Consider the following 22,776-nt stretch of genomic DNA (forward strand, 5'->3'; position numbering starts at 1 on the left):
CCAATTTCATTTTAATTTAAGTTAGTTTTAGTCATTTTGTTTATTTTGACTTTTTTTAGTAAATCAAGTTACTAAAAACAATGAGATATGTTGGCAACTCACTGAAATATTTTTTGTTTTACTACAAAATGTTTTAGTTTGAGTTTCAGTTATAATAATAACCCTGATCCTCACAGGCAGACAGTCTATTTTAAAGATTCAAATCTACATCAGCGATGAAAAGAAATTCATTTCTGCAACGGCGCAGCTTTAGAAATATTTCTCATAGTTTTGTCAGCTTTAACAGTCCAGACCTGGATCTTGTTTATGATAACCCAGCTAGGTTGAGACGCTGTGACTCGAAGTCGTAAACATGCCACGGCTGCCGGCACAAGTTTCTGGACATCTGGTTCATTAAACTGCCCGCTCTGAAGAGAGCCCAGTGTGTGAAATCCCGAGCAATCCACCGTCGACTCCATTTTCACCAGAGTTTTTCCAAGTTCCACATCAGCAGAGACCAATTCATCTTTTCCATCTAATCCTGTTCGTATTAGGACACGGGAGATGAGAACCGGTTCATGAAAGACCACTAAAAAGTATTTTTCTGAGTCAATAGGGGACACACCCCAGAAATAGTCTAAATCTTGGCTGTAAGCCTTTTCGGCTATATTGGTCTCAAAATTCTCAATGTTTGTGCGAATGTCTGCTCGAGGGTTATCAGCGACTTCGTCGGCAAAGTCCTCATCCTTTAGGTGATTATAATTCGCCCTAAATGACGAGTAAGTGCCCATGTGCTGAAACAGAGATGGGCGGAAACGAATGACTTTATCCTGCATCAACAATTTGTGAAAATGTGACAGCAGGAAGTCGCAGGGCATCTCTTGGTAGAAAGTATAAATGAAACGGGCCAGAATGGGCAGATCTTTGGATTGGTAGAGTTTGCCAATGTAGCCCAACTTGGAGAATTCCAGTGTGACCCATTTCGAGTTGGCCATCGAACGGATGTGCTTATGCATACTCGAGAGAAAGTTCTTCGAACAGCTCACGTCATCCTCCAGCATGATATAGTATTGGGAGAGGTTACTGCTAAAATGGAGCAAATAGGAGTAGTCCACGTTTTGCTTCGAACGGAAGGACACGCGGTCGGGAGCATCATTGAAGTTTCTCTTCAGTCCTGTAAGGGGAGGATAGTTATCTTCATTGACGTGGATAACCAGCAGTTGACCCTTCGACAGCTGCAGGGAGAATTCGTCTGTAATTTTCTGTAAGGTCTCACGGATCCAGCTCACATCAAAGTCAGCGAGAAGGACGACCACCACTATTTGATCCAGCTCTTCCTCTGAGGACTTGGTGAAGATTGACTGAAGAGTGTCCTGAAGATAACTCTCCTTTTTCCTCTTCACAGACGAGAGGCCCACCGTAAGGTACTCTGAAAAAGGATGAAACCACAGGGATGTGACTACAAAGTTAGGGTGCTTTCACATCTCTAGTTCGGTTCATTTGGTCCGAACCAAGGGCAAACAATTATACATTGTAGCATCTTTCAGCTTTTTTGGTTCCTTTTCACACCACACTGATTGCTTTGGTCCGAACCAGTTGAAACGAACCAAAATGCAGTCCCATGACAACATCCACATCACTCATTGGCCATGGCGTATTTCCTAAACTGCGACTGAACGGGCTGGTTTTGTCCCTGGCCATAATCTATTACATTGTTTGTATACACCACAATATGCAAACAATACATTTCTATAATGAAGCGCGGATGTGGCTTGAAAACAACGTTCTAATGCACTGCATCGCTCGTCACTTCAAGCAAAGATCGCGCTGTTATTGTGAGTTTTCGAAAGTTTGGACCTAATATGGTCATCAGACAAAATTTCTATGAGGCTCCGCACCTCCTCACTACTCCAAGTTTGTCCGCGAGCTGCAATGCTAAAGTGCAAACTGTCAACAAACACTTCCTCATCCCATAATGCACAGCGCAGCTGACTACGGCAGCCGGTTTAGTCCAAAAATGATCAGTACTTTTTGCAGTTGGGTCTGTTCGAGGTCGGATCACGTTCTCACCACAAACGAACCGCTCCAGAGTTCGTTTGAAAGCGTACAGAGACCACCTCTTCAAGGAGTCCTCAGTATGCTTGTTTGGTCCGCTTTTGGTGCGCAACCGAGTGTGATTGCTGCTTTCACACATGACCAAACGAACCGCACCAAAGGGGAAAACGAACTCTAGTACGATTCAACCGAACTAAATGAGTTACTGGGATTCATTAAGTTCACAAATTCTTAAATTTTTCCCTGCCATTGACGGAATTTCCCAGCAATCTATGTTTTCACTGTTATAAGTAGGGGGCACTATTACGCATCTTCTGAAAGAGTACTGAATCTCCGTATTAAAACACAGGCGAAGAAGAAACAAGCGATAGAAGCATTGCTTATGCCCATGTAAACGAATACGATCATCAATGGCCCTGTTCACACCTGGTATTAAGATGTGTTTTCGATCAGATCACAAGTAGACGATGGAGACACATTCCCATTTACACCTGGTGTTTTAATTGGTCTCCTTTATCCACTTTCAACCACCTCTGTCCTGATTTCTTTGAGGGGAGGGTCTATGGGCGGGTACATTTATGGGCTTTTTCATATCTTTCGATTTAATGGACAAAATAAGTTTGCACGATTTACATTTAAACACAACCAGAGACGTCAGCTTCAGTTTCTGCTCTAACAGCCGCAAAATCACGCCGAAGGCAGTGTGTGTTAGAAATCAGGAATGGTGAGAGAACATTGTGCTTGGTACGTTTTTCCTCATCAAACCAAACTTTGGTCTCCAGCCGACAAAGTTTAAATCCCGTCTGGCCAGCCACATCCCATAATGTTTACACATTAGGTCAGTAGACAGAGAGTAGGAGTGGCTTTTCTTTTGTGGCTTTTTGAACACAGAGAAAGCAATCTTGTCGAATATAAATTTTCAACTACCTCTGGCCCTGATCGAAAGCGGACAAGCTACAAAACGCTTTTTAAACCCTGTTTACACCTTTAAGCGTTGTCCACTTGTGATCCAATCGACCAAAACACATCTTAATACCAGGTGTAAACAGGGCAAAACATTCAACCGCATATGAATCAAAACGGCCCAATGTTACTGAATGAAATGTCAACCCAGGACGAGCTATAGGACTGTGAAGCTTTGGGGGTGTTGATGGACTCCATCTACTCAATCTATGTTTTGATCATCGTTCTCAATCAGATCCAGACTAAATCTTTGACAAAAACTTTACTTTCTCAGTTTTTTGTTCAAAATGTAACTTTTTTTTATTAAACATACCCACATTCAAGTGTTGATAAAAAAGCAGAGACTCCGTTCTTTCTATTGATATATTGACTGTTCAACATACCCACGCATCTTCTGAAAGAGTACTGAATCTCTGTATCAAAACACAGGCGAAGAAGAAACAAGCGATAGAAGCATTGCTTATGTACATGTAAACGATCAATGGCCCTGTTTACACCTGGTATTAAGATGCGTTTTAGTCAGATACTCATACAAAAAAATATTTTGAGGGCCATGAAATGTTTGTGAAAATGATCAAAAATGCTGCCGTTAGAAGTTAGTTTGAATCGTAGTGTACTGGTATTTCAAGATATATTCTCACAGAAATTGCTTGATTTAAATACAGTACAACCTTTTTACTGGAGAACAAACTTGGTGTAAATAACCATAAGTATATTTTGTTACAGAAAAAAATGTGAGTCTTTTATTTTGAAATGTTTTCCACTGAAACGGTTGACTTCCGGGTTTAGGCTACGCGCTTTTGGTTTGTTTTGAGGCGCGCGCGCTGGGTAGCGCAGTTTATAGCATGTGGCTTATCCCAAATACGACAATAACTTCGACACGGAGCCGTGGTAAACGTTGAATTCATACTTACAGCCCTCTGAAGAGGCAAAAGGTATGTTTAAACAAGTTAGATATGAGCATTTTGTCTGTTAATATGTTCGTTTTGTACAAATGTAAGACAGCACTATGTGAACAATGTAAACTGATTAGTTGCATGTTTTGTATACATTTCAGCTCTTACGTTGGTGATATGGTGAATGGATAAAGGTTCATAAAGGATTAAACATCATAAAACCATCAGTAAAAGTCTCATCCTTGTAGGGGGGGCATGTAACACTTGGTTTCACTTTATTTTGAAGGTCCCTTTAACACATTCTGTTGACTATTAGTAGCGTTGCACCTACATGTCTAATAACTCTCTTTAGTAGAGTATTAGTAGACGGGCAGGGTTAGGGTTAGAATCAGTCGAAAGTTACATATAAATTCTATATAAATATGATAATCAGTATTAAATAATGGACAAACATTAGCCTGACGTCGTCATGATCAGCTGCATTGGGCTGTGATTATGGGGCGTGTTTTAACCGAAGCAGGAAAGAATTTGCCTCTGCACGCAATTGGATAGAGCTACAACCAATCAGAGCAACGGAGTAAGTGACGTATGTTGAGCGACGCGTAGTTGTCAACAGAACTCAACTGCACGCATGCTGGAAGAAGTAGAAGAAGATGATTAGTGTAAACGATCTTTGCCGGTGTTGTAAAAAGAAGGCCAGGCTAGACGTACATTTCAATTGCAGTTCCTTCAGTGATTGTCTAACATTATCTTATAAATCTGTTTTACCTAAGCAAAACTTCTACCTGCAAATTCTCTGTTAGTTGTGAACAGATAAACTTACTCTTGGACTGCTGGAGGTATCCTGCCAGAACTTTAATGGAAACATTGAAACGCAGGTAATGGCTCTTGAGATCTTCGACCCAAGTCTCTTTATCCCAGATCCAGGTCTGTGAAACCTGTAGCAAAAAGTAAATAAATAATAATAATAATTACAGGTCTAATTCATCACATGAAATCAACATCAAATACGAACATGATCATACATGAGGTTTAGTGTTAAGCCCCGTTCACACTGCAAGTGACACAGAATTGTCAGGGCTAAAATCATGTAGTTTGCACCCGGCATTAGCTTTAGCAGTTAGCAGATTTTTAAAGACATGTCATTGTGTGGGTAAAAGGCCTGTTTCTCATTCAGAATTAGCCGGGCTTACAAATGAAACCTTTTTGCAAGTAACAAACAAGTCACAAAAAGATTTTCTCTCAAATACTTTCATACAGTTTTACTATCTATTCCTTATCATTTCAAACCTAACAAACTTTTTTTTTTCCAAGTGTGGTTGTGCTTCTTATTTTTTAATGAAATGTTTCTTGTTTTTTGTTATCGAATTCATACAATGAACTGTGTCAAAGTTTCCATATAGTTTTTGGCGGTCACAGTTACAGTCTTCACAATATGCTTGATTCCAGTTTGATATTGAGATGTTAAACTGCCCTTCAGCATTCAGCATATCATAATGTTTTCAAACATATATCACCTAGCAAACATTGTGTTGTGAGAGATGCCTCGAGAGCCCTTACGAAAAAGAAGTATACTTCAAGTTCATTTTAGGAAGTATACATAAAGTAATGTGTAAGTATATTTTAAGTATACTTTATGTTGTAGGTATACTTATATCAGTGTGTACTATTTCAATACTGCTTGGGACTAAATTGGCCCACTTTTAGTATATAAAAGTAAACTTTTAAGTGTACTATAAGTGTAACAGTATAGGTAACGTTAAGTACACTGTTTTTTTCTTCTTCATTTGTACTGCATCTGTACTACAAGTGAACTTATAAGTATACTAGTAGTTTACAATTTTAATATAAGTAGCACAGTTTTTAGTTTAGTAGTTTATACAGCAAGTATACTTTGTAAGCTTTCTTTAAGTGAACATAACATTATATTGTTTAATATATATTATATGTTAAAAACATTTTATTATAACTTCATGTGTCCTTTTTTTTATCAGCAATTGAATGTGGGTACGTTTTAGCCTGACAAGCCAGATCCACATCAAGATGTTGGGTCTGGGAACACACCATTGGCAGGGCTCAATCCGAGGGGCGGGATAAACGGCTGTCTTTCAAATTCCCTCAGCACGCAATAGGATAGCGCTACAACCAACCAGAGCAACGAAGAAGGTGAAGCGGAGCTAGTTGATAGATTAAACTTTTGCTGTATCCGGTCGGCAAAACTCATTATGTCAAGCCCGCCCACCGACTATATACACGATGTGATTGGCCTGACCAGAGTATGGTTTTTCCAGCTCGCAAGCCAACAGAGAGTTGCTATACAACCCTGGCTGCAAATTAGCCTACATTTGCTTGCCACTAGGGTGCGTCTACATTTCTAGACTAGGTAAGTTTCATAAAGAAAGGCAACATTTTAAACAAAAATAGTTGAGAAAATAGCATTTTTGTCAAAGACTACGTCTTAATCAGATTCAGAATGATGAGCAAAACACAGATGGAGTAGATCGAGTCCATCACCACCTCAGGTGAGAAATCTTCTATTGCTTGCTTCAGCTTCTTCTTCTCTTGTATTTTGATCCAGAGTTTCTTTACTAGAAGACGTGGCATAGCGCCCCCAACCGTATAACAGTGCAAACATGGATAGCTGGAAAATTCTGTATATGGTGGGGAACGAGTGAAGTAGATTTGAAGTAAATTCCTATGTACAATACCAGTGGACTAGCCTACACAAAAATTCAGATACGCAGAATTAGGAACATTTCTGTTTTATCAAACAATGTAAGTTTAATAAGACTGTATGTAAAACTATGTAAACAAAAAAGGATATTTAATAGGCTACTCAATCAGAAGATTAAACACAATTACAAGCCAAGTATACTTAGAATACTTAATTATACTTTTAAGTATATCTTGAGCAAAAGATTGAGTACAAGTATAGTCCAAATATACTTGGACTTTTCTGTCAGTACAAGTTAAGTATACTTAAGTGCAGTTTTAAGTATATTTTCAATAAGTATATAAAGTATATTTCTGAGAAGTATATAAAAAGTAGATGGAAAGTATACTTTCTTATTTTTAGTTTAAAAGAAGCATACTAATAGAACACTTCAATAAACTTCTTTTTCATAAGGGAGATGATGACTCAAATGTAAAGGAAACAAACCTAACCAGCAAATGGAAGGAAATTGAACAACTTGTGGTGTAACAAAGTGTGTCCAAAATCACGTGCTTGTTCTATATTCTATGCTGTTTTGTAGCATAAATAGTGTGAGCGTGTTCACACTGAAAATTCCTAGGGATAGGTCGCCCCAAAATTAAAATTACCCCATGATTTATTCTCCCTCAAGCCATTTTTTTCTTCTTTCAGACGAATACAATCTGAGTATTAAATAATGTCCTGGCTCTTCCAAGCATTATAATGGCAGTGACTAGAGGATTTGCTTCACTTCAGAAGGCCTTTATTAACCCACCGGATGGAGCCGTGTGGATTACTTTTATGACGGATGGACACACTTTTTTGGGTTTCAAAATTAAATCCTTCATTCACTGCCATTATAAAGCTTGGAAGGGCCAGGACATTATATATATATCTCCGATTGTATTCATCTGAAAGAAGAAAAAGATGTCTTGAGGGTGAGTAAATCATTAAAAAAATATATTTTTGGGTGAACTATCCCTTTAACCCGGTTTATACCCGGATTATCATAGTTCCCCTATGACAGTTCTGCCTTGTCATGGTTTACTGCTTCTTTGTTTTGAGCTTGAGCACATGGCTCTGTCTTTGTTTGTGTTGGCATGTACACCTCTCGTCCTGCCTCCTCGTTTCCAATTACCACACCCTCTTGTTTAGTTAAAGGGACAGTTCACCTAAAAATGAATATTCTGTCATTAATTCCTCACCCTCATGTCGTTCCAAACTCGTAAGACATTCGTTCATCTGTCTTTACTACCTGTCTTGGCCTTGAAAGTGTTTATTAAATTGCTGTCTGTAGAGGGGTCAGAAACCTCTTGGATTTCATCAAAAATATCTTCATTTGTGTTCCGAAGATGAACGAAGGTCTTGCGGGTTTGGAACGTCATGAGTAATTAATGACAGATTTGACATTTTTGGGTGAACTAACCCTTTAAGCCCTCATTTGCCTGAGTGTGCTCACTTGTTCCTCATGTTCCATGTCCTTCCCTCGACAGTTTGTGGTGCTCTTGAGTACTTCCTTGTCCATTGTTCTAGTGGAAGATAGTGCCATAACCTGTCCTGCAATCTGAGCGTCTCTGGCTGCTTCCCCTCTCTGCAAAGCAGAAAGACCTGTGCAGTGTCTGTCCGCAAGTGCTGTATGAGGCTCTCACTGCTTCCATCGGCCTTGTGCTTCATATCTACCGCAGCATTCCAACCTGTTCACACCTTGGGCTCTGTCTCAGCTTGCTCCCTGACTACTGTTGAAATGTTCACCTCTACCTCTCTGCCATCTTGTCTGTTTAAAGCCCGTGAAACTCATTCTGAGCCTATCTCTCACAGATCTGTGACACAGATGATGCATTACATTACATTAACCGAAAAAATTAAGTGTGGAATGTTGGCCACTTCAGGCACTCAACTGTCACAGCTTTGCTTATGTAACAGAGGGGGAGGGCTACTTTTAATTGATAAAATTACCATACACTACACAGTTAAATGGTTAGTTCACCCAAAAATTAAAATTATAATTTACTCACCCTCAAATCATCCTAGGTGTATATGACATTCTTCTTTCAGACGAATACAATCTGAGTTACATTACAGGAGTTACTCTTTTAGTGCAAGTCGACTTGTGTACCGCTGACAGCCAGAAGCTAGTTATTTTAGTCTATAAAGTTTTAAATATAGATATTTTTCTTACACAAACTCACCACTTCGCTTCAGAACGCCTTTTTTAACCCCCTGGAGCTGTGTGGAGCAGTTATGATGGATAGATGCACTTTTATGGACTGTGTTCGTCTGAAAGAAGAATGTCATATACACCTAGGATGACTTGAGGGTGAGTAAATCATGGTCTAATTTTCATTTTTGGGTGAACTAACCCTTTAAGAACATAGTGCGTAGTATAAGTGTAGCTATAGTGTGTCTTTTGTGACACAACTATAATCTAAAGACAAACAACAGAATCACATGTTCACTCCACCCTTGTGTGGTTTCAAACCAGTTTGAGTCTTACCCTGCGTCCCAATACTATCCATCCTAGATAAGAATAAGTCTGTCCCAAAGCACAGTATGATGAAAAGAGTGAGTCAAAAGTCCCTGGATGGTCTACTATTTCTGATTTTCGAAGTGTGGATCTGTGCGCACTAATATTGCGAGAGGTTTAGATAAAGGTCTGAGTGACTAATAATCATTTTAACCTAATACAAAATATTTGTTGTATTTAATCTGCAATAACATCGTGGACTTTTATAAAGATCCGTTTGGCCGTTAACTTGTAAATGCATCATTATGCGTTAATATGAGGAGAGTTCTTCGCATGAAAGACCCACTACTGCAGATCAACGTGCTACTGCATTTCTTTGCGATACGGTAGGAAATTAAATAAAATGTGGAGGATTTTAAGTGTGACAAGATGATTGACAGGCCACTTTACAGTGACGGGCTGCTACAAAGAGCAAAACAATTGTATGAAGTGATAGTATGCTATTAAAAAAAAAGAGTACATACTTTTAGGGCGTAGTATAAGTAGGTGAATTAAGACACAGCATTGGTATTTTATTAAAGGTCCCATGGCATGGCATTTTTCTATTATTTTATAGTGTTTCCTGAGGTGTACTTATATTGTTAGTATGATTTTTACATCATAAAATGTCATAATTTAGAAATAAAAGGCATTTTTTCTATACTGCTGTTTGCCCTGTGGCTGACTGCCCTGCTTCAAGAGGCGTGTCTGCTGTGAGACTTCAGCAAAAACGCCCACTGTTGTGATTGGCTGACATCTTTGCATTTTAAATGAGCGGAGGGGGCGTGGTTTAACGAGGCACGAGCAGGCACGAGTCTGCCAGAGACAGATAGACCTGTGTTCACTTCACATCAGTTCTCTCAGCATGTCTCAGTTCAGGGTGAACTGTTGTAGTTACTAGAATATACTTCAGGTTATTAGTTTATTTCTAGTCAGAGGGGCTGTCACTCATGTCAGAAAGTTAGTAAATTATGGATCAGCGCTGACTCGAGACGCGAACCGTTTAGAACGATTCAGTCCGATTTGGTGACTGGTTCGGTTCACTAAAAAGAACCGATTCAAAAGAATGATTCGTTCGCGAACAGGACATCACGGAGACGGAGCGATTGCTAACAAAGTTATTTATAGTAACTACTGAGTTATGAGAGCGCTGTCTGTCAGCGCGAGTTTATTGTGTTTGTATCTGAGAGTTCTGAATAAACACGAGTCCCAGTCACACCGAGTCCTCTTCATCATTATTCTACCAACTTTGTAACACATGCAATGTACCATTACAGCGAGATGAACGAGTTAGTAAGTTTGATTAAAGCATTATTTCTAGATATGTTCCAATCATATGAATAGCGTCAGTGATGCGCATTGAGTAACTTACACAGCGCAAACAAAGACACAACAGCAGTAATCGAATGTAATCCAGTTTATTGTGGGGAAAGCTGGCTAGCCTAGCCCAGATACCCTCACGCTTAACTGTTACCCCCCTTCTGCTTAATCTCACGCCGCGTTTGGTGCCTCCGCTGTGGGCCAGATGCAGTACTGGGGGTCGGGGATGTTGAAGGCCGAGCTTCGGCGTGTGTGAGGTTTATCTCTAAAGATGTTACTGCTGATGTTAAACAGAAAAGACTGTATGCACATTTTAGAACAGATAGACGCGACGAGGACGTACAAAACACTGACTCACAAGATAGAAAACACGAAAACACCGTTCTGTCGGGAGAGAGAGAAGCCGCAGCGTGTGCACGAATAATAAATAATTAGCTACACATCAGAAATCAATGATCACAGATCAGAAGGAACTGAAGAAAGACTTCTGTTTTCATTTGTACATCCAAACACTGAGAAACTGCCAGTTCACTCGTTCACAAGTAACGTTAATGATCTCTCGAGCGTTTGCATGGGCGTGCCAGATTCTCTGGGTGGAGGAAAGGGAGGTAACCGTTCCTGCTTGGACGTCAAACCAGGAGGCTTCAGGATTGGCTCGTCTGGCCTGTCATTTTCTCAAAGGCAGAGAGAGACAGCCAGAACTCGGGTTTACACCGATCAACATTTCTATCCACTTGGGGACAATATTCAGGCTAGGGGAACTCATATTAATGTTGAAATACCTCATAAAATGAAAATTTCATGCCATGGGACCTTTAATCATTCTATTAGCACACACTTAAAGCTCTCTTACCTCTGTCAACTTGAGGTGTCCTGATTCTGCTTTTTGCATGTAGATGTAGAAGCTGGTCAAGATGAAAAGTCCAGCTCCGACCAGGACAAATTGTTTCAGATAGCATCTCATCACCCACCTTCTTCTGTTTAGACATATATGCACTTAAATACTGTACAACCAACAATAAACACACATTATAAGTCTTACTAGTGTCACTTTTCGCTCCAAATGCTGTTTTTCCAATATGTTTGATTGTCTTTAATCGGTAGCTAGCTGCATTGTTCAATTATTCACATGACCCAGTATGAATAATTAATGGGCGATTATGAACCATTCAGCTGACACATTGTCATTTAGAAGAGCAAACACAGGGCAGGGAAAAGCTGCAAGGACAATGTAAAGACAGATTAATATATCTGTGAACATGAAAATATATAGGCCTATTATATCACCCAGCATCATTGCTGAATAAAATGACAAAAAAAACCTTAATTGGGGGGGCTGATTCCAAAAATAGTCCATCGAGCACATCCTGATGAGCATTTCATAGCATTTTTGCTTTCGACAACCATTTGTAAGGTGAAAAAGTCATCCCTTAAACACCAGAAAAACTGCCACAAAGACACGGTTCCTATCTTCCTCTGATCCCAATTACAATTATATGTTAAATTCTCAGCCGATTTTCACATGTATGACGTAATCAGATTACTTTTTTCTAATAACTAGTAAAGTAACACATTATTTTTAAATTTACAACACAATATCCGAGTTACTTTCTCAAAAGAAGAAACGCACGTTTCCCATTTATTGACATTTATTAAAAAACAAACAAGCAAGCCCAGCCCAAGTGACAAACAGTTACAAAACGTAATGCATTACTTTCCATAAAAAGTAACGTCTCGTTTACGTATGTAACTCACCATGTCGGGAAAACTGACGAATAGGATTCCGATTCCTATTCCTATTCGTCGGTCTTCCTGACGTGCCATCAGAGGTAACCGACTGAATGGGAACTAAGTAACGCAATTGATTACTTTTTAAAGGAATAATACATTACTTTTTTTAGATAATGCTACATCTGTGGGTGTTTTATTTCATCTAAACAGCATCTGGAAATTACAGATTGTGAACAATTATTAAGTTATAATAAGTTCTTTGACATTGTATGCATTGTATGGGTGCATTTTTTGAAATGCATTTTCTGTAAAGCTGCTTTGAAGCGATATGTATTGTGAAAAGCACTATAGAAAATTAAAATGGTGTTTTTAATTCAAAAGGTTTTGAAAGTAAATTTTTCCATTTTCATTTCAGTTTTTTTCATTGAAGCTGATGCATTTACACTATATTGCCAAAAGTATTGGGAAGCCCCTCCAAATCATTGAATTCAGGTGTTCCAATCACTTCCAGGGCCACAGGTGTATAAAATCAAGCACTAGGCATGCAGACGCTTCTACAAACACTTGTGAAAGAATGGGTCGCTCTCAGGAGCTCAGTGATTTCCTCACTACTAAATATTCCACGGTCAACTGTTAGTGGTATTATAACAAAGTGGAAGCAATTGGGAAAAACAGCAACTCAGCCATGAAGTGGTAGGCCACATAAATCACAGAGCAAGGTCAGCACATGTTGAGGGTCACAGTGCGCAGAAGTCGCCAACTTTCTGCAGAGTCAATAGCTACAGACCAGATAAGCTCAAGAACAGTGTGTAGAGCTTCATGGAATGGGTTTCCATAGCCGAGCAGCTCATCCGAGCCTTACATCAGCAAGTGCAATGCAAAGCGTGGGATGCAGTGGGGTAAAGCACGCCGCCACTGGACTCTAGAGCAGAGGAGACGTGTTCTCTGTACAATCTGATGGACGAGTCTGGGTTTGGCAGTTGCCAGGAGAACGGTACTTGCCTGACTGCATTGTGCCAAGTGTAAAGGTTGGCGGAGGGGGGATTATGGTGTGGGGTTGTTTTTCAGGGGTTGGGTTTGGCCTCTTAGTTCCAGTGAAAGGAACTCTTAAAGCTTCAGCATACCAAGACATTGTATATGTAAGTGGTTTTAGAGTTAAAAGGAGTGGCGAAGGGGTGGTGGAAGGGTTGCTGAGAACTGTCAACAAACGGAGGTAGGACTGCTGCATGTATATATTTTATAGCTGTCCATCGTTTCCGATGATGACGCTTGCTTCGGGGTTGGGGAGGGGATCAACGACATTGCCGCTGGTGCCACTTCTCGTGGGCGTTGAGGCCGATCCTTGACCCGCACACTCGTCCACAGGTGGAGCAAGGGAAACCAAAGGATAGAGGAGCTCCAGTTGCCCTCTGGTGTCTTTGTCTGCGTCTCGCGGCTCTCCGCTGTTGGTTTTTTTCGTGGATTTGTGAAACTACTCGGGCACAGGAAACCTGCCAGGCTGATCTGTCCTGTGCCAGAACTTCAAGATGCATGGGATTGATTTTGGAATGCTTTAAAAGTCCCTTGGTGTAGTCCTTATAGCGCTTCTTTTGTCCACCAGCCGCTCGTTTGGCACCTTGTACTTGACCGTAGAGGATTTGGCGAGGCAAGCGGTGGTCCGGCATACGGATGGTATGCCCTATCCATCGTAGGTGTTTCTTAGCCACTGCGGCTTCCATGCAGATAGAATTGGTGCTCTGTAGGATTTCCGCATGTTGGACTCGGTCCATCCAGGAGAGGCCGAGGATCTTCTGAAGGCAGCGGATGTGGAAGGATTGCAAGAGGATGATGTGTCGGCTGTATGGAGTCCATGTTTCCGCCCCATAAAGCAGGGTGGAGACACACACAGCATTATAAACAGCAACCTTGGTGCTGACCCTCAGATTTCGATTTTCAAAAACCCTACTACGAAGGCGACCGAATGATGAGGAGGCTTTTTTGATACGGGTGTGGATTTCCATATCAAGGGAGCAGCAAGAGGACAGAGTTGAACCGAGGTAGGTGAACTGATCTACATTTTTAAGTGGAATGCCGTTTATATGGAAGCTGGGGGGTGAAGAGGCTTGAGAGAAGATTTGGGAAATAACTTCAGTTTTTTTTATGTTAACCTGAAGACCAAAGAATTGGTAGAGACAGGTTATTGTGTTGAGGGCGTGCTGAATAGATTCTGGACTATGTGCTAGAATAGCGCAGTCATCAGCATATTGTAGTTCACCTATGCAGCAGGATTTGGTCTTTGTGTAGGCCTGCAACCTCCGGATGTTAAAGAGGCTTCCATCAAGGCGGTATTCAAGGAGAACACCGTCCTTGTGTCCTAACGCACAATGAAAAAGGTGCGTGACGGCAGAGAGAAGGAGGTTAAAAAGGACTGGAGCCAAGACACAGCCCTGCTTCACCCCAACATTTACATCAAAGAACTCTGACTGAAGTTCTCCTGTGGTGACTCTGGCTTGCATCCCATTGTGCAGCTGCTGTAGAATGGTGAGGAACTTGGGTGGTACCCCAAGTTTGGAAAGTTGTTTCCAGAGCATCTCACGGTTGATAGTGTCAAATGCATTACTGAGGTCAATGAAGGCTATGTAAAGGTCTGTGCGCTGCTCTCTGCTTTTTTCTAGCAACTGCCTTAAGACAAAAATCATGTCGGTGGTGGATCTATTCTTCCTGAAGCCACATTGCGTTTCCGGGAGTGCAGCTTCTGAGATGTACTTAACTAGCCTATTGAGCATGATTTTTGCCAGAACTTTCCCTGCAATAGAGAGGAGGGAGATTCCACGGCTGTTGCCACACACAGCTCTGTCCCCTTTTTGTTTATAGATGACCACGATATCGGCATCCTTCCAGTCTTGTGGGAGGGTCTCAAATTCCCAAATATGACAGATGAGGAGGTGCAAGCGGCGTGTAAGGAGGTACCCTCCATGTTTGAAGACCTCTGCTGGAATACCATCCGGTCCAGCACTTTTATTGTTTTTAAGACTCACAATGGCTTGGCGTGTCTCCAGAAACTGAGGGGGATTGTTGAGGTGTGTGACTAGTGATAGGTTGGGGATGTTATCCAGGATAGAAATGTCAACAGGGTTATTGAGGTTGAGGAGAGTCTCAAAGTGGTTTGCCCAGCGGGTGAGGATCTCATGGCGGTCCTTGAGGAGCGTCGAGCCATCAGCTGAACGAACTGGAGCAATCGCTCTCTTCCTGGGGCCGTAGAGAGTTTTGATGGCATCATAGAAGCCCTGTGAGTTGTTGCAGTCTGCCATACGCTGTATCTCTTCTGCCTTCTTCACCCACCAAGTGTCCTCCATGATCCAGAGGGCACACTGGGTTGTAGATCTCACTGCATTAAAGGTGGCTTTCAAGGTAGGAGATCCAGGGCAGGACAGGAGAGATTTATGGGCATCATGTTTTATTTTGAGGAGTGTCTGTATCTCAGCCGAATTGCTGTCAAACCAGTCCTGATGATGTTTCCTCGGCTGGCCCAATGCCTCTGAAGCTGCACTGTGGATGGCTTGGCGCAGCGTTGGCCAGTCAGCTGATTCCTCCGGGATCTCTTTGAGGTTATCAGCGAGGAGCTGTCGAAGGAGGTCTCGTGAAGTGGGGCTACTGAGTGCTGAGCAATTGATTTTTTGTTTTGGAGCTGCCCTCTGACCACGGGGTCTAATACTCATGAGGAGTTTGGATCTGACCATACGGTGGTCAGCCCAACACTCTGCTCCGCGCATGACTCGAGTGGAGAGGACATCTTTCCGGTCATTTTGACGGACGATTACGTAATCAAGGAGGTGCCAATGTTTTGAGCGTGGGTGCTGCCAGGTGGTTTTGAATCTGTTCTTCATCTGAAATATGGTGTTGGTGATGACCAGTTGGTGTTCTGCACAGAGAGAAAGGAGCCGGAGGCCGTTGTCATTCATCTTCCCAACACCGTGCCGGCCGATTACCTTATCCCATACCAGGTGCTCTATGCCCACTCTGGCATTAAAATCTCCCATGAGAATGAGTTTGTCTGTGGCTGGAGTTTTTCTTATGGCAGAGTCGAGGGCAAGGTAAAAGTCCTCTTTGGTGTTAGACTCGGCAGCAAGCGTTGGTGCATAGGCACTAATGAGGGTGGCAAAGCATCCTTTTGCAAGGGGGATGCGCCAGGTCATCAGCCTCTCATTGATGCCAACAGGGGATTCAGGGATAAACTGCAGCAGTTTGGACTTCACTGCAAAACCAACTCCATGGGTCGGGCGAGTGCCTTCGGGGACTCCTTTCCAGAAGAAAGTGTACCCTGCACCAACCTCCGTCAGGGAGTCCTCTCCATGAAGTCTGGTCTCACTGAGGGCTGCAACGTCGATGTTGTACCTTGCTAGCTCTAAGGCCACAAGTGCTGTTCTACGATGAGGCTTGTCAGGTGTCTCAGCCAGGTCCAACAAGGTGCGGACATTCCATGAAGCAATACTCAGGTGTCTATTTCTTTCTTTCGTTTTTCGACCGCATGTTGGGATGCTCCGGTGGTTGCGGTATACCGCCCAGAGTGTATGGCGCAGGCATTTTTTTGGGGGGGGGGGGGGGGTTTGGGGGGGCAAGAAGCTTGCACATAGGTAAGGATTAAGGTGAAGGTGCAGGTGTGCATTCCACACTCCCACCATCTTGGCTCCTTCCAGAAGGATCTCCGGTGGCATGAGAGAACCCATGACGACCCTCGTCTGAAAGGAGTTGCAGGGGTCTGCCGGTAGCCCGGCCTGCTGGGTTCCGCCTATGCCTGTCCCCAAAGGCAGATTTGTGATCAGGGTTTACTCCCCTAGCCACTGTACCCCTCCGGGTTTACCCACGTGGCGGTGGGGCTGCCTTCTTCAGACTTTGCCGCCATTTTGGTGGTTCTCTCACACCCACCATTTTCCGGCGACTCCATTGTTGAGGCGTTTGGGATCACTCTTTGTCTGGCCTCTACCCTTTGACCTGTTCGGCATGGGTGGCCCAACCAGGAGTACAAGACTCCCGCCGACATAGCTCTAGGGGTCACGGAGACACGCAAAGTGCCCCACCACGTTAAGGTGGTGATCCGTCGGGACATATATGACATATATACCCCGTCGGGTATATATACCTCTATAGAGACAGAGCGTATTTAGGCCGCGCCCACACCGGGGGGGGGAAAACAATCCAACGCTCTCCATTGACTTTGCATTGCGGGAGGCTGCCTCATTGTCATTTCGGACTTATAACAAAAAACAGAACAATGTCTAAAAGCTGATATGTGACAAGGTGTACAGCAAACAAGCTAAAAAACACAGAAATAAGTTTTTATAAGCTGTCGACTCAAAAAAAACTAGCGTTTAAGAAGATAAAAGTGGATACAGTCAATACGAAGTGAAGCTTCAGCAGGAAGAATGGGTACATTTTGGGATCCTGACACTCAGTATGCCTCAATATGTCTATGTGTGCAGTAAATATGTTGTCACTGTTAAGTCAAATATCCAAATTTCCGTTTTATATATTATATTTACTGTCGCTGATTACGTTCCCCTCTAGCCGCCGTAGTTCTCAGTGTAATATGACCCGTGGCGCGCTGTCTCAATGGCCTGAATCCACTTTTTTGTCCTTAAACGCTCGTTTTTTGGGTCAACAGCTTATAAAAACGTCTGGGTTTTTGCTTCTGGGTTTTGTTTAGCTTGTTTGCTGTACACTTTGTCACATATCAGCTTTTATACATTGTTCAGTTTTTTGTTATAAGTCCGAAATGACAAAGAGGCAGCCTCACGCAATGCAAAGTCAATGGAGACGGTTTGATTGTTTTCCCCCCCGGTGGGCGTGGTCTTCAGATTATGACGCGTGTCGCTCTGTCTCTATTGTTGATTAGCTGAGTGCTCTCCACCTGTGTCATTTATCTGAAAGTGCTTTTCCCGAACTTTGTCCTGACCTCAACCCGATTGAACACCTTTGGGATGAATTAGAGCGGAGACTGTGAGCCAGGCCTTCTCGTCCAACATCAGTGCCTGACCTCACAAATGAGCTTCTAGAAGAATAGTCAGAAATTCCCATAAACACACTCCTAAACCTTGTGGAAAGCCAGAAGAGCTGAAGCTGTTATAGCTGCAAAGGGTGTGCCAACTCCATATTAAACCCTACGAATTAAGAATGGGATGTCATTCAAGTTCACGTGCATGTAAAGGCAGGCGTCCCAAAAACATTTGCCAATATAGTGTAACATTTGTATATCAATGACAGTGTATCATAATATTATTTGAAATATCTTTGTTCATATTTTGTGAAGAAAAAACACGATTAAAAATATTTTTTTTTTTTTTTTTTACTTCACACCATCAAATTAGGTAGGCTAATATTAGGCCTTTTTTGCAAATCAACAGAATTGTTTTCTAAACTTTTGGGTTGTGTTATTAATAAATATTGTATATCACGAAAAGTGTTTTGAGTCAATAATTTCTCAATTTCAACTCTATTCTATAGAATCCAGAATTCTGTGGTTCTCGGTTGGTTTTCATGGACCTGAGATTGACCCTGTTCAAGAATAAACTGTGCTGAGGAACATAACACATATTCATACTCAAAACCTATAGTTTACTAATCTTACATCCAATATTTTTCCTGTCATCCTTAAGCCAGAAACCTGCTAACTTCCCCATGACACAACAAGAACATGTTTACATGGAGAGAAGGGGGGGGGGGGGGGGCACCCGCAGGAATTATTGTAGTGTAGGCTACTTTTATAATCAGGGCCGGCCCCAACCAATTTGCCCTAGGCAAGATTTGACCTGCCTCTGCCACTGATCATTGTGTTCATTGTGTTCATACCACTGATCTATATAAAGATCAGTGGTTCATACACACACTGGAGAGAGAGAGACCATTAGGTGTTACATTATATTACACAAAAACAGCTGATGATGGTGATCTAAATAGCACCTAAGCCATATTACAGCCTGCACTCAAATAGCAAAGCGATTAATAATTACATCAAGCTTTCATGCAAACATGTATTCATTGGACACTTCTCTGGCATTCGGTTTAATATTTTCAAAATTATTTTTAAATGTTTTCGTTTTCCAGTACATGGCAGCAATCTTCCACTAAATACGGCACATTTTTCATGTTATAACCACGAAAAAATAACTAAGAAATGTAGATTAAAAAAAAGGGACATTTTACATAAAATGTTGCTATTTTAGTGTTAACTCTGGCTAGATTATAGATAGCTTTCAAATTAACAAACAATACTATTTGAATTTCTTGTTAATTTACTAAACTGTTTATTCATGACATCCCATTACCTCTGTCTTAATCACGTTTTTCCACCTCTTCTCTTATAATTAAATAATAATTTATAATTTGTTACATATTGCCATATTGCACCAGAACGCTCACCACAGACCAGCTGATTGGTGGAGAGGAGACCGAGTGATGAAGCCAATCAGGATATGGGGATGATTAGGAGGCCATGATGGACTGAGGCCAATGGGCAAATTTGGCCAGGATGCCGGGGTTACACCCCTACTCTTTATCAGAAGGACATCCTGGGATTTTTTATGTCCCCATCACTATACAGGGGTGTTGGGACCCACACAGACCACAGGGTGAGCGCCCCCTGCTTGCCTCACTAACACCTCGACCAGCAGCTACCTAGTTTTCCCAGGAGGTCTCCCATCCTCCTGAAGCTTAGCTTCAGTGGGAAACCAGTCTTGGGCTATATAGTGATATGGCTGCTGGCATATCATTATTCGTTTTCTTCCATGGGCACCAGAGGGCTTTGGTCTTTTTAACTTGTGTATGCTATCTGGCGATGCTATTTGTATGATATCTATCTCAGGTATAATTCTAGTTTATCATGTCAATCATGTAAATTTGGCTTTCCGTCACAGTCAGGGAAATGCAGTCTGTTAGTGTGTGCGGGTTGGCTGGGGGAGGATTGATGTGTTGGACTGGGGGGAGTCGAACGACTAAGCAATGTCTATAGCCTATATTTTAGTGGAGTTTTTCATTTTGTTGTCACATTTTGAATTAATAGTATTTGTAAAAAACTAATTTGGGCGCTCCATGGATGGGCGTCGGCCCCTAACATTTGCCTATTCTGCCTATGCCACAGGCCGGCACTGTATGTAAAGCAAAAAGTCTGCTTAATAAAGTAGAAGTAATATCACTTAGAAGTAATATCACTAAAAGGACTACTTTACCGATTAATAACAGTTAATAAGAGAATTTTATCAAAAATATAGGCTGCACATTTCCAGAATGTTGGAATGTCTTGCCCCATAGACTTTCATTGAAAGTGCTTTACTGTAAACATGACTGTCTGAGTGAGTGTGTGTGTGTGTGTGTGTGTGTGTGTGTGTGTGTGTGTGTGTGTGTGTGTGTGTGTGTGTGTGTGTGTGTGTGTGTGTGTGTGTGTGTGTGTGTGTGTGTGTGTGTGTGTGTGTGTGTGTGTGTGTTTGCAAACTCACATTTGCTTTTTATAGCACATCATTTCCCTGAGTATTTCAGGTAGCGTATACGCTGTAATATTACATGTTTCAATTGATTCATCGTCCTTGCAAGTCCGAAAGGTCATTTAAACTATAAAAAAATGAAAAATTGTGACATTATTTTTTAATGACTCTCATAAACATATCAAAACCACACCCTTAAGCTGATTATAGTTTGTAAACCCTTATTTCGCAGTGGTTCTAAAAGGGAAAGTATATACTGTACACAAAAACAAGCCTAAAAAGTGATAGAGAACTGGCTGTGTTGTAAAGGAAGCAGTAAATGTTTAGTAGCGAAAGGATTTGCCATTATGTGTCATAACCGCATGTTTACTGATACATTTTGAAACAGACCTTTCTGTAAACCATGACTGAATGTTTCCTCATCACTTTTCCTATGTATTCTGTTTGCACTGCATGAAACCGCACACCTGGTTACCGAAACATTGTTTGTTGCTTATCCTGTGCAGCTCAAAGAAAATGAAGCGAGTACAAAGGCAAGCAGGATTGAGTTAATAGACACTGTGTGTTGGCCTGCACTCAGCCACTCACTGACACTGACAATGCACTCCTTAAAACTACATTTACAATTCAAACAAGTTGTTTTGTTTATAAGCCGGTTTTACATGGCATATAGGTGAAAGGAACCTGACCATCCTTATGTAGCCAATTAAAACACACACACACACACACACACACACACACACACACACACACACACATTCTGTTCACTATCTTTGTGGGGACTCTTCATAGATATAAAGGTTTTTATACCGTACAAACTGTATATTCTCTTCCCTTACACCCATCACACACAACTCTCTGAAATTTACATTTTCAAAAAAGCTCATTCTGTATGATTTATAAGCTTGTTTCCTCATGGGGACCTCAATTTAGGTGTGATTTCAGGTTGAAGTCCCCACCGGGATAGGAAAACACACACACACACACACACACACACACACACACACACACACACACAGTTGCATCATTATTATTATTATTATTATATTTAGGCTATAGCAGTTTAAACAATCTCTCATTTAACATAGGGGTGATTCGGTCTTGTTCTTATAAACAAAGAAAATGAACGAATTTTTAATTCGTAGTACAAGTAGGCGATGTTATTAAAAAATAAGGATGCCCAAATGTTCCATTCGAACGTTCCAAACGCACCCACGACGGCAAAAATCTATTCTAAAGTTCGAAAATGCCTATATTTCTATAAGGAATTGTGTAGTTAAGCATTGTAGTTTTGACACAAAGTTCAAACAAGTGTATTAAAGCAGTGCACTTACCTTTATATCACATATAACCTTGCGCCGCAGTAAAAGTATAAGCTAAAACATTCAAAGTGATGTTTTTATAACGTTAGAGAAACGCGCGTCTCTGTCCGCACAGTTAGATCACGTCCTAGTGTCGCTCTTCGTCTTTAATACGGTCTTTATTCCCTCCTGGGAAGTGTGTTATGCTTATCCAAATGATGGACTGCTCAAGCGCTGCTGTCATGAGGAGTGACGGTCGTTCAATTGTTATCTGGCCAAAGGTTGGATGAACTAACTTGTCAGTCGTGTCAGAAAGCCATTTCCTTGATAAACATTGGTAGTGATGATTACCACCCCGGGGAAATAAATGGTGTCACGAGTCAATCCGACGAGTTTCAAGCGGGTTTTGATTGTTGTGTAGATTTAATTTCATCATAATTACGTAAATAAATAAATGGAAAGAATAGTCGACACGTTTTATTTGTTACATTTTGTTGCTGTAAATGTGTGTTGAACCACACAGTATCCGTTTTAAGTTTCATTTCAGCTCTTCACTTTACTGAAACCACAAAAAAGAAACAATTCTTTAAAAACACATTCTACTCTAAATGTAGGGGAGAGCGGGGCACAAACTAACACTTTTTGACTTTCTCAGTTTGTGTAAATCCACTTGGGGTTCAGAGTATTTTATTTTTCCCCACATTCATTTCACACGTCTAGTATGTGGTTTTGTTTCATTGACAGTGTACACTTTTTTCTTACCCCGAAAAAAAGGAAGTGAAATTTGACAACATGCCCCATAGTGGTTCATTGTAACATGACCAAATGACAGCTTAAAATGTTATCTGATAATCAAAAAAAGATTTAAAAAAAAACGTTTTCA

General features: G+C 41.4%; 1 protein-coding gene across 3 annotated transcripts; it reads right to left on the reverse strand.

Moving 5' to 3' along the window:
• LOC307117577 (alpha-1,3-mannosyl-glycoprotein 4-beta-N-acetylglucosaminyltransferase C) lies at positions 1-22,438 on the reverse strand. Of its 3 annotated transcripts, none has more exons than XM_079802504.1 (4): positions 21,927-22,438; positions 11,262-11,385; positions 4,717-4,831; positions 1-1,408 (listed from the first exon to the last, which is right to left on the reverse strand). In XM_079802504.1, the coding sequence occupies exons 2-4, from the start codon at positions 11,370-11,372 to the stop codon at positions 228-230; spliced, it is 1,407 nt and encodes a 468-aa protein (XP_079658630.1). In that variant the 5' UTR covers positions 11,373-11,385; positions 21,927-22,438; the 3' UTR covers positions 1-227. The 3 variants fall into 3 exon arrangements, with proteins under 3 accessions (XP_079658630.1, XP_079658632.1, XP_079658631.1); XM_079802506.1 differs by having other exon boundaries at positions 11,262-11,382; positions 21,927-22,067; XM_079802505.1 differs by having other exon boundaries at positions 11,262-11,412; positions 21,927-21,985.
• Between the last annotated feature and the right edge of the window lie 338 nt (positions 22,439-22,776).

Source organism: Gobio gobio, assembly GCF_949357685.1.
Source record: "Gobio gobio genome assembly, chromosome: 21".
NCBI classification, from domain to species: domain Eukaryota; kingdom Metazoa; phylum Chordata; class Actinopteri; order Cypriniformes; family Gobionidae; genus Gobio; species Gobio gobio.

Bases quoted from the DNA above. Each gene is read 5' to 3' on its own strand.
- LOC307117577 (XM_079802504.1), bottom strand. From the start codon at position 11,372: ATGAGATGCTATCTGAAACAATTTGTCCTGGTCGGAGCTGGACTTTTC. The intron at 4,832-11,261 runs GTAAGAGAGCTT...TTTTTGCTACAG, and splicing joins GACACCTCAAGTTGACAGAG to GTTTCACAGACCTGGATCTG. The intron at 1,409-4,716 runs GTAAGTTTATCT...ATCCTTTTTCAG, and splicing joins ATACCTCCAGCAGTCCAAGA to AGTACCTTACGGTGGGCCTC.